General features: G+C 40.5%; 2 protein-coding genes across 2 annotated transcripts; one reads left to right on the forward strand and one right to left on the reverse strand.

Annotated features, from left to right (window-relative positions):
* Positions 1-4,038: 4,038 nt before the first annotated feature.
* LOC115684495 (probable dolichyl pyrophosphate Glc1Man9GlcNAc2 alpha-1,3-glucosyltransferase) lies at positions 4,039-8,412 on the reverse strand. Its single transcript, XM_030609237.2, has 4 exons — positions 7,605-8,412; positions 6,153-6,359; positions 5,552-5,789; positions 4,039-4,558 (listed from the first exon to the last, which is right to left on the reverse strand). Exons 1-4 carry the CDS (start codon positions 8,331-8,333, stop codon positions 4,152-4,154), a joined length of 1,581 nt encoding a protein of 526 aa, XP_030465097.1. The 5' UTR covers positions 8,334-8,412; the 3' UTR covers positions 4,039-4,151.
* A 1,036-nt stretch (positions 8,413-9,448) lies between these two features.
* LOC115668134 (ATP synthase subunit delta', mitochondrial-like) lies at positions 9,449-13,444 on the forward strand. The gene is made up of 2 exons (XM_030589639.2): positions 9,449-9,878; positions 12,887-13,444. Exons 1-2 carry the CDS (start codon positions 9,567-9,569, stop codon positions 13,229-13,231), a joined length of 657 nt encoding a protein of 218 aa, XP_030445499.2. The 5' UTR covers positions 9,449-9,566; the 3' UTR covers positions 13,232-13,444.
* Positions 13,445-13,759: the final 315 nt, after the last annotated feature.

The following is a 13,759-nucleotide window of genomic DNA, read 5'->3' on the forward strand; positions in this document are numbered from 1 at the left end:
CTACACACACACACACAGATAAAAGCAGTGTCCCCTTCTTTTGCGACGGGCTAGGTTGGCTTGTGTATTATTTCGTACCGTCCTACAAAGGCCAATGAAAGATTGATAGATCGTGAACGAATAATTTCTTTTCTTTTCTTTTCTTTTCTTCTTTTCGGTCCCGGATTTTCTTTTTCCGGGTCCGTACAGGTCCCCGGGCCGATCCCGCTCTTTTTTTTTTTTTTCCTTTCTTTTTAATGTTCACGTGGGTCGTTTGTCGAATACAAGGACGGAAGTATTGATGGGAAGGATCGTGTTAATGCGACGTCGGCGAAAAAAATAAATAAACTCGAGAACATGAAAAAAAACAAAAAGATTAGAGTTCGGAGAGGGAGTGAGGGGGCGGAAGGAGGGGAGGGGAAGTGAAGGCAGAGGCTAGGTGACGCGGCGGTGTGGCCACCCGACCGCCTGGTAAGGGTCTCGCCGGTGTTCAAGGACCCTTGCCAATCTTTGGATTCGCTTCGCTTTCAATTGGACAAAGAAAAGTTCGAGGGTTAAACCGAATAGATCGAGAAAGTTCGTGGATTATTGGCGCCTCAATTCAATCATGAAATTCATCGGAATACTTAAAACAATCAAAGTCCGAATTATTTTTTGGAATTGTCATCGTGCCATTGCGTTATGAAATTCTAATTTAGAGACCAAAAGAGCAAAGTTCCAAATGGAAGATTCGTGCAAGAATGAACCTTGTAAACAAGCATAACCGTGAGGTTGTCTTAGTAGCACACATGATTGAAGAGATAATGGCATGTAGGATGATATATTATACTCGACCATAACATTATCTTATGTTGCATTTGCAATTTAAGTATTAAAAATAAGCTCATTGTTCAATTCTCTCGTTGTTCTTCCTTTCGATCACTTGCCCTTTTGGCTGTGAAGGAGAGATTTCGAGTTTTCAACCCATCTTCATTCACCAAATTATCAACTTTTCATTCATAAGGGATCCAACCTCGGACCGTCTCATCGTGCTACAAGAACTCGAGCTCTTTTTGACTATCGACTATGAGTTCAATCGCGAAAAGGGGCTGTATTTCCCTTTCATTCTTGATCGGAGAAACATCCGATGGATGGGTTACGAATTCAAACATCACCCGCATGCAGACATGAACGTGGGTTACTTCCAATGTATAATGTGACATAACATTGAAGTTATAGAAGATACAAGTCCTCTCATATACTCTTCCTTCCTGCATGTGTTGGATTGAACACATTTCAGGCTTTTATCATTTAAATTACTAAACAATCAGATGGACACTCCTATCAAGAATGAAATCAAAAGGAAAAAAAGACATGCTTGGTGAAACGAAAGTGCCCAAAAATGTAATATAAAATACGGATGATCATGTAATTATGTCCCGAATAATTGAATCAGGATTGGGATATAATGCATAGTTTTTTATAATGCCAGGCTACTCAGGGCTAGGGACATGTGAATTAACAAAAAATTTGGTGGAAATGAGACGGTCAAACCCACCTCCTAAAGCTTCTAAAAAGTCAAACTTCTTCGGAAGACACAGTAGATACGTAGCTATACTTGCTGGATGATGAGGATAATGCTATTTTTTTACGGTCAAAGAGGAATGATTTCTGTTCCATATCAATACCATAATGTTTTTTTTTTAATTTCCAAGTGTAATTACTAAAACAACAGGCATAGCTTAAAGCTAGGAAAAGATAGAATATGCACGACAGCCTCATTATGTATACTTTATAAGTCTGGAGTCTGCGTTATTATCGCATGATCACATGATTTCCAGCACTTTGGGTTGCACATATGTAGCACGCCCTATGCTCGAGGTGTATATATTATTGCGGTTGACCTCTCAAACCCTCTTTTGAATCTTGGCATCTAGGGTTTGCATTTGTCATCGAATGTGGTCGTGTTTAATGGTGGGTTGTGATCCGCTTTGACGAGATAAATCGAATTCTGATGCGTCGTCTTCGTCGGGTTGGATCAGGGTGAATAAGATTTTCGGGCTTTTGTTAATGAGTGCTTTAAAAGCGTTTGATAAGAATGTGATAATGTTTAAATAATTGGTTATGATATGCTTTGACAAAGAGATTGAGAAAAGAAGAAGATATATTGGGGAAAGATAGATCGAATTCTAATGTGTTTATCTTTATGTGATTGAGAGGGTGAATGAGATTTTCGGGATTTTATTTATGGGTATTCCCGTAGCACTCGTTAAGTTTTGATGATGCGTGTAATCGATATCTTATGCATTATCTTTATTAAACATACATAACAAGTGTCTCGAGATCTATTAACATGGATTCAAAACAAAATCGTTTTCCCTATTAGGGTTTCGATGGTCCTTGAAAGTTTTGTGTCCACATGATGTGGATCATCCGAATACTCTAGTAAATTGATATTGGAAAGGTTATCTAGATTTTTTTGGGGTAGACTACATGTAAGGTATGACCCATTTTATTCTATTAGTTTAGAATGTAGTCTAAAAGACATGGCCACGTTACCAAATAGTCAAAATTGAACCAATATAGATGATTCGAGGACCAAATAAAACAAAGGGTGAAAAAACCGTCAATTATGCTCACTGTGACATAAATACCCCAAAAAATTTTCTATGTCATAAAAACCTTGAATTTATACCGATATGAAAAATATACCCTAGATGAAACTGTAAAGATAGTACATATGCCATGCATGTATAAATTTAAATTTTTTCGTGACATAAATATTTTTTGGGTATTTGAACTTCAGGGTTATTCGTGACACAAAAATAATTTGGAACATTTGTATCACGGTAGATATAATTTGACGTTTTGGTTAATATTTACCCGAACAAATGAAGTTCATATTGAAAGATAAGATAAAAAGGAAAACTAGAAAAAACTAACCGTGAACTTTTTGAAGGAGTCAGAGAGGGCTTTCGGGGATTAAATGCACCTGTAAAAAGCAGGTGGAAGTATAATTGCTTTCTCTGTCCAAGGAAGACAGCATTTGCAGACACTGAGACTGTCTTGCACAAAATGTCATGAATGACACTCAGAGAGAGAGAGATAGATAGAGAGAGAGAGAGAGAGATGATATCAGGTCATCTGCAAGTTGGAATGGTGCAGGCTCTCTCGCAGAGTCCTCCTTTGCTTTCCTTTTACTCTTGGCGTGCTCCTTCAATGCACAAACCATGTGTGTGCATTCTTTGTTGGTGAACGTGTATGTGAATGTCAATTGATAAAGAATACGTTCTTGGGTTTGAGTGTGCATCAGCTTTTTGACATTTCTTCTTTTCATTCAGTCCTATAATGTCTTCTCTCTTGCTCTGAAGCGTGAGGAGGAGGAACAGAAACTGGCCATGTCCCCTGTATCAGAAGCTTTTCACAAATTTCTATTAAGTTCAGATTAAGTTAATCAAGTCATTAGGGTTTTTTTTTTAAACTTTAAATGGACTCAAAAGAGGAGATTTAAATCACACTCGTATGCTTAGCAAGCATTTGGTCTGACCATGCTTTACTCCCAATTAAGTTCTTCTCTGGGATGGAAGAAATCTGTGAAGAGATAATCCGGATCTTTTTCGCGAGTTAAATGGTTAATACACACTCCAGATTTAGAGAATCCAAGTTAATTGCACGAGTCGTGCTCATCGAGACTCCGATGTTTTTCTGGAGCCCGTCCTTAAGACATGTTTTACCAATTATTCAACTGCACAATCATGCATAATGATGTCTTGCTTGCTAACTTGCTAGGCTTTTCTCATATTCATCGTCGAACTTACGACTGATGAATACCTCCTTAACTGAATGCGAAAAAACAAGACAAATGAATAAAAAAAGCACTCTTTTGATTAGCCAATTCTTGAATAATTTTCTTAGAACAAAATAACATCATATCATGTTCACTAAATTCACAAGCAACTTCATAGAGAAGTCACTGACTTTCTAACAGATAATGAAACCACAAATTAAGGTGGTGGTTTTTCTGCCGATTCATCCCTTGCAGGAGCACCAAGCTTCTAATCCAGTCAAATGCATTACGGATGTGGCAAAGCAGCCTTTCCATTCTCATTCAATTGGGAGTTGCACTATTAGATCAATACAACAAAGAGTTCCTCAAGATAAGAGAAGCACAAAATTTGGAAGACTTAATGCTATCAGTTAGAACATCTGATAATTGATCTCAGTTGCCAAATCCATGAGTACATGATGCCGAATGCACAATATACGGATATCATCATCAGGGGCACGAAAGGAAGCTTATTGCCGAGAATGTAAGGATGCAAGAACTGACCCCATAACTCGACAAGTAAAATACCGAACAAATAAAACTTTGTGATCCAACCAATGGTAAACCCTCCTTCCTTGGTCAGACCCAAGCTTCTCTTCTCTCTGGATTGATCTCCTTTTCTTGACTCAGAAGCAGTTGCTTTCGCTCTTGCACTCCCATCGAATAGCGCAGAGAAGCTGAGGAACATCGCCATGCAATGCAATAGCAGCAGCAACACTTTTATGGGATACTCTTGGGCTTCGAAGAGAAGTGGGAAGAGTGAATAGCAGGATACTGCATGGCAAAGACGCAAGAATGTTAGAACAGGGCATTTGAGAGGTTTGGCTAATTAATAAAAGACATTAGATACATCTATCCTTTGTCGACATCAAGAAGTATTTGATTATTCACAAGTGATGCAGAATCGAGAAATCGGACATTGAAGGGCTTGCAAACTTGAAGACAATAGAACATCTCAACCGGATAGTACATGTCATGACTAAAAGAAATTATTCAGTGGAGCGCAATAATAACACTGCACAAGCAAAATTATTGCGAAATTGACATAATAACAGTATTTGACCCATTTAGGTTACACTATCCACATTGTCTAAGCTTCTATATTCTAAAATTTGAGGGAAATAAGTAGAAAAATGTATCACAGTACATGAATTTACTGTCCAACAGTCTGATTAGTGTTCTAACAAATTTTCTTGGGGTGATATGAATTAGTGTCTAGCTTTGAATCCTCAAAATTTGCACAAAAAGTATGTATACGTAAAAAAAAGTATGCATATGTATGTATGAATGTACGTATCGAGTATTATGCACAATCTAAGGATACTAAAGAGAAAATCGCGGACATTAGCCAGGAACTTCTCTCAATGCTCCTCATTATAAATTGTTCTTTAATTCTTCTATTGCCTTTCCTCTTCTTCTTCAAGAGATTAAGAAATGGCCAGAATGTGGGATAGCACACCAGATATACTTAGCTCCATAATCTATAGTTGATTGAGAACTTGCTTTACACCATGCATTGGGCAATAAGACACCCAAAGAGGGGATTTTGACAAAATCTTGAATCTTCCTTCCTGCCTCTCTCTCTCTATCTCACACACACACACAGATTGAAAGCTGAAATTTAACTCATCAAACCAAATAAGGCTATGATAGCAACGAGCAACAAGCACACTATGCAATAAGTGTAGTATCAAAAGAGAATATACAAGATTGGACATAAGCTATATAACTTGATTAGGCAATGCAAAATTATCCTGAAGAGCATACCTATTGATAGCCAGAAATAATGCTTTGCGTAACCCGGACTTTGTACTGCAGTGAGTGCTAGGGGGATGACAAAATGGAGAGATGCTTTTTCATGAACATGCCACCCAAACAGGAATCCGCTTGTGTAGGAATATGCTATCCATCTTGCAGCATCTTTTGGTTGGGGATTTCTCCAGGCCTTGATAAGACAAGGAGACAAGGCTAGCAGAACCATGATAAAGGTTGTCAAGGGGGTGATCTGTAGTTAACATATATATGCAACATCAGATGGCAATGCTACAGGGAAATTACAGGACATCTGTAAACTCAAAAGATCAATGACTCCAGTCCCCACAATGTGTGCTAAATGCATCGTATTTTTGTCAAATATTGCATTCCCAAGTATAAAAATGTGGGAGACATGGAATTAAGAATATCATTTGGCCAACTCTCTGCCAGAATATGCTTTTACAGAGAAAATAATAAATCAACTGAACTGCTTAGCGCATTACCAGGAAATTACAAATCAACAAAGCGACTTAACTAACTCCCCGTTGACTATACAAGTCATTTGATTGGAAGAGCCTTAAGTACCAGATTAATTGCAAATTTAAGAAATTACCTGTGGAAGTACAGCAAATGGCGATGAATTTCCCACGAGCCCACCAGTGAACGATGCTGCAGGCATTTGAATGTCAAACCCCAATCTTCTTAGCACAAAAGACAGCACCTTGTCCATTACGATGTAGAAAACCCAAAAATTTGGTGCCCAGTAAGCATGACAAAGCCCCCTGCCAAATGGAAACATACGGCGAATGACTTGTTGCATCTGCACAGATAGAGTTCAATACTTATGCACTAATCAACTGCATTAACAAACACAAGCACGACATCAGTCGTCAAATATGCGAGGCACCTGTAAAGTTGGCAGGTGAAAAGCACATCTATTTGGTAAAAGCTATCTAGAGTCTCCAAGAAGGGTCGAATTTATTGATGCCAAATAAGCTTTAGGAAGATATGATTGAGGCCTGTCTTAAAGCAGATTACACAGACCACATGCATCTAGCATCTGCTTATGAGATCATCCAAGGAGTTAAAGTTGATAAAAAGAGGAGGCTCCTAAATTGAATGGATAAACAATTCTATCCTGACTGTTCTAAGAACAACTTTACCAGACATAAAAGTAAGCTTTAAGTCTGCATAAGCAAGCTTCGGTCAGCACAGTGTCCGCAATGTAATTTACTATAATCTAAACCAGAAGCAAGCTCTGCATAAGTAAGCTTCCAAGTTTTCCATATGGAATCTTGGGAGCAACTGCACTTGTAACATCATAATCTGGGAAACATAGTTGCATAGACAACCAGATATTGCTGTACCCACAGGCGGAAGAGAAAAGGCTCCGTTTTAACGAGTAATACAAATCCTAACACACAAGTAGATCTTGTCACCGTGACTTTTAGGAAGTAAAGTAAAAAGAGTAAATACAAAGCTCAAGCCCCATAGACATGTTAAAACTTAAAAGTCAAAAGAATGATAGGTGCTCTACAATCAGGCTCAAATGACCCTGAGAACCAAAGATTGCCACATTCCCGTATCCCTTTCAATTTTTCTGGATAAAACTGCAGTTGCTGCGAAACACAGTGGCGACTTTCTGGATAAGTTCTCCATTTTCCTACTTCAATATTCACGAGCATACTCAAGAGAAATCCATGTTCCACCGTCAGAAACGGTAAAGTTATGCACTTTCATAACCAGAACACCAAGTAAAGGCCAATAAACACTCAAAACGGAAAAACAAAAGGCCCTTCATCCGAAAAATCCTCAAAGAACCTGTCCTTCCCACTAAATGAATAGCCCACAGCAGCAACATCATCGGAACCCATCACGTCTAAATAAAACTGTTGCACCAATTTTACCAATTCTAATAGATGAAGAAAGCATCTAAAACTTCTGATAATTAGCTAGTGATCTCTGCGACCACATTACACAAGAAGTTGTCCCCAAATAAAAGAACAGAAATAAAGCAGCATTGCACAACAACTTCAGCACTTTTGAAAACAGAGCAGGCACTAACCTGGCCATGATAAATGAACGGACCATATGCCGCCGCAAAAGTCGCGATGACCGCCGCCCCTAGAGCCGAAAGCCGACCAAAACCTCTCACAAACGTGCCTCGGAAGCACCGCCTCAACAGGTACACAAAGTAAACCGGCGCAGCCACAGCAAACAAGTGCTTAAAGCACAACAAGATCGCGAACAAGCACCCACCCGCCAAGTCCTTCCCTTCGCTCAAGTACGAAATGGACAGCAGCAAAATCCCCAGCAAGAACCCATTATACTGAAAATGCACGTGGTCCACGATCAGCAGCATCGGCGACCAGATCACCAGGACCCAGATCAACCTCCCCTTGCCCGGCTCCCACCTCCTCGTCAGGCGGTGCGCCGCGTAGACGAGGCACGAGTCGGTGGCGACCACGGTGGCCCTCTGGAAGAGGACGACGGAGCCGGAGCCGTAGCCGAGGCCGCGGTGCAGGTGGACGATGACGGGGTCGGCGGCGCGGGCGGCGTAGGAGAGGAGGAGCTCGAAGAAGGCGAAGAAGGGAGGGTAGTCGAGGGTCCAGGGGCTGGTCTCGTCGGAGTACCAGCGGGAGATGGGGAGGGAGTGGGTGAGGGCGAGCCAGTGGCGGTGGACCTCGAAGTCGGTGCTCCGGTAGGAGGGGATCAGGAGGAGCTTGAGGCAGGCGGCGGCGGCCGCGTGCCACAGGAGGCCGGAGACTGGCGGCGGCGGCGGCGCCTTCGCCATGGGGGGCGGCGAGCTTGTGGATCGCCGGCGAGAGGCTAGGTCGAGTCTGGTGTGCAGAAGCAGCAGCTCACGGAGCGGTCGTTGGGAAAATGGCCGAAAGAAAACTTAGATTTTTATTTTCTTAAAAACGAAAAAATATTTTTCATCTTAAACTTAAATTGCTATTGATATTAAAAATATTTTTAATAAATTAATTATTTTAAGCGATATAAAAAATTATTTTTTTTAAAATATTTTCCAAATTCAACATTATCTGGGAAATAAATCGAGTTTTGAATTTTATTTAAAAATATCTGAATTTGGATTTTATCTTAGATTATAAGTTATAAACTTGTTTAATGTACATTTAACTAGAATTTAAAGTAGATAATGCTTGTATTTGTAACCCACTGACAAGAGACACGATCATAAGGAAATATTGTAATTTTTAATTCACTGACTATACTCGTTTTGAGAACATTCGTTGATGAAAATTTTAATTTAACAAGCCAAAAAAGTTTTAAACCCTTGTGTAAATGAAGGAGACATTCTCGACGTGACGCTTATTTTGTACCAAAAAATAAGGATGAAATTGAGTGATTTATTCGCGAATAATTCGGGCTTTGCTCGATGATCACTTGAGTCGATATTGATTCGCTCGATTTCTAACCCAATCCAAGGTCGAGCTCATTAATCTACATATTTCGAAATTAACTTATACAACTCGTTCGACTGCATAAATTTTAAATTAGATTTGCGGTAATTTGATTCTCTATAAATTATTTATACATCTCATAATTATGACACGCGAAGGCATCATATTATGCCATAAAAAATGATATTACCCATAATTCAAATACGCCCCATTAATTTTCCAACTCTTCCCAAGTCTCTATTTTTTTTTATCTTATATGAAAATCCATATCGAAAGATCGATATAAAAGAAAAAAAGGATAACAATATCATCAACCCTTGCTAAAAACATATGCCAAAAACATTTTCAGACAACATAAGATTATATGCTACACGAAAATAAGCTTTATTTATCTTGCTATTTTTTTATTATTTTTTTCAGATATTCAATAGAATATAATTTCGATAAAGAAATAAAATAAATACCGAGTCAGAGGAACGGTAAATCCCCCAGTAAGAACAGCCAAAATCACGGCGGCCTCCCTCTCAGATCGCTCCCCTTCTCCGTCTTCCTCCGACCTCGGGACAGCCGAGCGAAGCCCCCACCCTCGATCCGCCGCCATGTTCCGGCGGGCCGCGAGGAATCTGCTCCGCCGGCCCGTCCCGTCCTCCTCCGCCACCGCCGCCGCCGCCGCCGCCGCCGCGAGGGGGGCCCCGTCCCGCCCCTTCTCCGCGGACGCCCCGGCGGCGACGGTGGCGGAGACGGCCGGCGCGGCGTTCGTGGAGGCGTGGAAGAAGGCGGTCCCCAACATCGACCCGCCCAAGACCCCTCTCTCCTTCATGCAGCGGAGGCCCCCCGCGCCGCCGTCGATCCCGTCCAAGCTCACCGTCAACTTCGTCCTCCCATACGCGTCGGAGCTGTCCCATAAGGAGGTCCGTCCCTCGATCGGCTGAATCTGTAGTCGTGTATGTTTTCGGACGCCTTGCTCGTATATGTTTGATTGGGGATTGGTTGTGTAGCGCATGATTGCGTGATATGAGGATGAGTTGAGCTTCTGGTGTCTGTTCTAGGGTGGAGTTCGTTCTGTAGTGTTTCCGATGCCCACAGTCATGGCATTGCAATGCGTTCTTCGTGTTGGTCGTGGGATACTGAGGCGTTTGAAGGTTGAGTTGCATCCCGTGTTTGGCGAATCCATTGGCTGTTTGGTGTATCCATAGTTGTTCCCCTGTCAATCGTGTAAATGATCCAATCCCGAAAGCTGCCCCCGCGGCCAATTTCTACGAGACCAATTATTCAGTTCTCTGTGTGTTTGAGATGGTTCTCTCTTGTGTTGTGCTTTGCTCTCCCGGGGGAAAAGGTGGGTGGTGGAGGGGTATGGTTTGATAGTGTGAAGTAGAAGTACAAGCATTGAGAGTTTGCAGAGTGATTTAGTATAAGTAATCGAGTCGAATTTATCTTTTCCCCTGCTCGAGAACTTGCTAATCTGGTCTAGGATAAGCAGTTTACTACCAGAGAGGTAGTGCTGCATTGAAGTTTCAATTCGAGATTGTACACCTATTGCTTGACTGTAGATTTGATTACAAGTGGTGCTTTTTGTAGTTCCGGTTTCTTTTTCTATGATTGATTTTGTGCCATTTCTTCGACATGCTGATCCTTGTTCTGTCTGCTTGTTGTCCATTAAGAGCTAAGTGAAAAAAAAAATTCACTATGGCGGAGCCAAGGAATGCAAACCCACATATAAGTAGAGATCAAGCCCTGGAAAGAGATGATTAACTAGAGAGAGAATATGTAATGCCATCAAAGCATTGATAGCCATAAAATTTTTTAAAGTGTGCTGAACTTAATGAAGTTTCAAACTATCCATCTCTGAAAATATTAATACAAGTGCTGTTCCTGTCGAAAGCCCTTCTATTATTTTCTTTGAAAAATGGCATTATATCAACATAAATCCATCAAAGACGGACTTGCTTGAAGCCGAGGGGGACACTGGTTTAACTCTCTCATACTCTACCAACATTCCATGTTCCAGTAGTTCGTCATAGAATCTTAAAAAGTTGTAGAATCAGCATGTCCAAGGTTAGTGTAAAACTAGATAAAAGCAGTTTCCTCTTCATGTACAAAAAAGGTGCTCTTTCTGAAACTCTATTCCTTTTTTGGAGGAGTCCGGGGTGAGAATGTGTCCCGCACTTTATCAAACAGTGAAAGAAAATTATGCTGGAAAGTTCCTTTCCCAAGTTGCCCTTCTAGGGAAAATGTGAGTGGCATTGCTTCTTCAACCCAAACCAAGGAATCCATTTGATAACATATTTAATAGTTAGGGTCCAACTTGTCCTAGACTTTGGCTTTTCTGACTCATTTGGTTTTTATGTTCTTCAATCTAAGTAGTTCACAGACAAAGTGAGTGAGAATCGTGATTTCATGATAATATTAAGGTTCTACAGAAGTAGTTCACTGTGAACACCCTTGATTTACTACATTTTCATATATGACGTCATATTCTTTTCAAATTGAATGATTCTGATATTGCTTATAAAAGGTTTAGGGAATAGTCAATGGTTCTAATTCCCAAGCATGCTTTATCTTGGAAAAACTAATGAACCAGAATATTATACTGGCTACTGAAAAAGCTTAATTTGGTAATAAGGAATAAATCGTGGAATTGATTTCTTAGAAGTGCGATACCACACCCATCTTGGAATATAAGTATGTTCCACTTTCCCCCCATCTCAAGTGCCATATTGAATTGTGGAAGTCCGTCCAGCCTTCTCTTTCCATCCCCAAGCCCTTGGTCTTGAGACATCTTTCCATTTTTGGGATGTATCCAACTCCTGAGCCGAATTTAGCTGCCACCACCTTTAACCAAAGTGATTTGCCCGAATTTCATTGGAAGCCTTTGATTTTTCAAAGCAAAAAAAGTTGTCCATGTCAAGTGCTTTGCAAGCTGTCAAAAAGGTCAGTTTAAGTGTCGTGTAGATTTTGGACTATAATTTGCATTGTTTGATTTTGATCCAGTGACTCTTGAAAAATTCCCTAATTCATTTGGGTTCTATCAATTGCTGGTATTGGTGATACGAGCATGTTTATGTAAGAGATGCAAATTCAGGAAACTGCTGCTTTGAAGGTGCACATATAAGTGATGAAAAAGGTGAAAGAGAAATTAGCTTTTGGACAGAAATATCTGTACAAAAGAAACGATTGCTGCTATCGGTGATCAAAAGAAATTGCAACAGCAGTACAGGTTATTAGTCTTTAGTTATTGATGGATTTAAACTAGCTAAAGTGGATTTTTGGTATTCTGATGTTAGTTTCTAGTATTTTCAACCTCGGGCAATTCTAATGAACCAAAGAATAATCCCTAAAGTTATAGCCCAAGTCTACGGGCTGTTAGCAGTTTTGAAGTCTAGAATTTCTAGTGACCTCATGGGTTTCTTATGGTTGTGGCAGACTTGGTAGTTGATTCCAGATTTGTTTTGGTCAGGTAGAATCCTTTACGAGAATTTGTTTTCTGTGATATCGGTATATTTCTCCCCATTGATTGTAGTTACTACTTTAAACCTGACACTGTTCATGCTCTGCAAAGATAGACCTTGTATTCTCTCCTGTCTCATTTTTTGGTTGGTCATGCTCATTTAATCTGCTTTCAATCCCACGACATGTTATTGCTAGTGAGGAGAATGGAGATTGGAAGCTTGAAGTGGCAATACAAGTAGGGATAATCGAAGGAGTGTGATAGCTATTTTTAGTTTGGAGTACTAGGAGGAAGAAATTCGACTTTCATTGCTACATATATCATATTATCTTGCCACAACCTTTTAATTCATTTTTCGAGCACAAAATTAAAGCACTACTTGGATCAATAAAGCTTCTGTTGCTGCTGCGGGCATGAACATGCTATCCTTGCATTTGCTGTTGTGGATAATCGCCCTTTCCTCTCTTTCAGGTGGACATGGTCATAGTACCAGCAACAACAGGACAACTTGGTGTTCTTCCTGGGCATGTGGCCTCTATTGCAGAACTAAAACCTGGAGTTATGTCGGTTCACGATGGAAATGAAGTGACAAAGTACTTTGTTAGCAGCGGCTTTGCATTCGTCCATGCAAACTCATATGCAGATATTATTGCTGTTGAGGCTGTGCCGCTTGATCAAATTGATGCAAGCCTGGTCCAGAAGGGGCTTGCTGATTTCACCCAGAAGTTGAACTCGGCCTCCACGGACTTGGAAAAAGCCGAAGCACAAATCGGAGTGGATGTGCACAGTGCTCTCAACTCAGCTCTAACCAGCTAAGCCTTCACACCCTGCGGCTGTTCTTGGTTGGTCAGTTTCAGCATCACCCATTTTCTTTTCTTTAATGTGCTTGATTGACATCTTGAACCGACGTGACAAGAGATGTCTCCGGCATTCTGTGCTGGTCAATCCTGCATGGCAATTTCTTCGATAAAATAATCCTCAAGTAAAATTCTTTCAGCTTTCTGAATGAAAAATGGACATCTTTGAAGCTCTTTCTCTCTCTCTCTCTCTCACACGCACACACACAAGCACACGTGCACGCAAGTGGATGTGTACTTTATGTTGAATGGTGTAAACGGTAGCAAGGGAGATGCTGGCTTCTTATGATTGAAGGATGTCAACTAGGAAATGGGACAGAACCTCTTTACACCATTGCTAATCAAATTCTAATAAGAGGATAGTCCTGTTTCATTGTTTTTCAGCATTCAAGGTACAAAGAAAAGTGAATGAGAGCTGGTAGTGATATTTACTTTAAGAGTTAAAAAATTTCCTGGATTACATGAGACGTAACCTGGATAGTCCTGT

This window comes from Syzygium oleosum, unplaced genomic scaffold (genome assembly GCF_021117445.2).
Source record: "Syzygium oleosum isolate NSW1041296 unplaced genomic scaffold, Sole_v2.1 Sole_v2.14, whole genome shotgun sequence".
NCBI classification, from domain to species: domain Eukaryota; kingdom Viridiplantae; phylum Streptophyta; class Magnoliopsida; order Myrtales; family Myrtaceae; genus Syzygium; species Syzygium oleosum.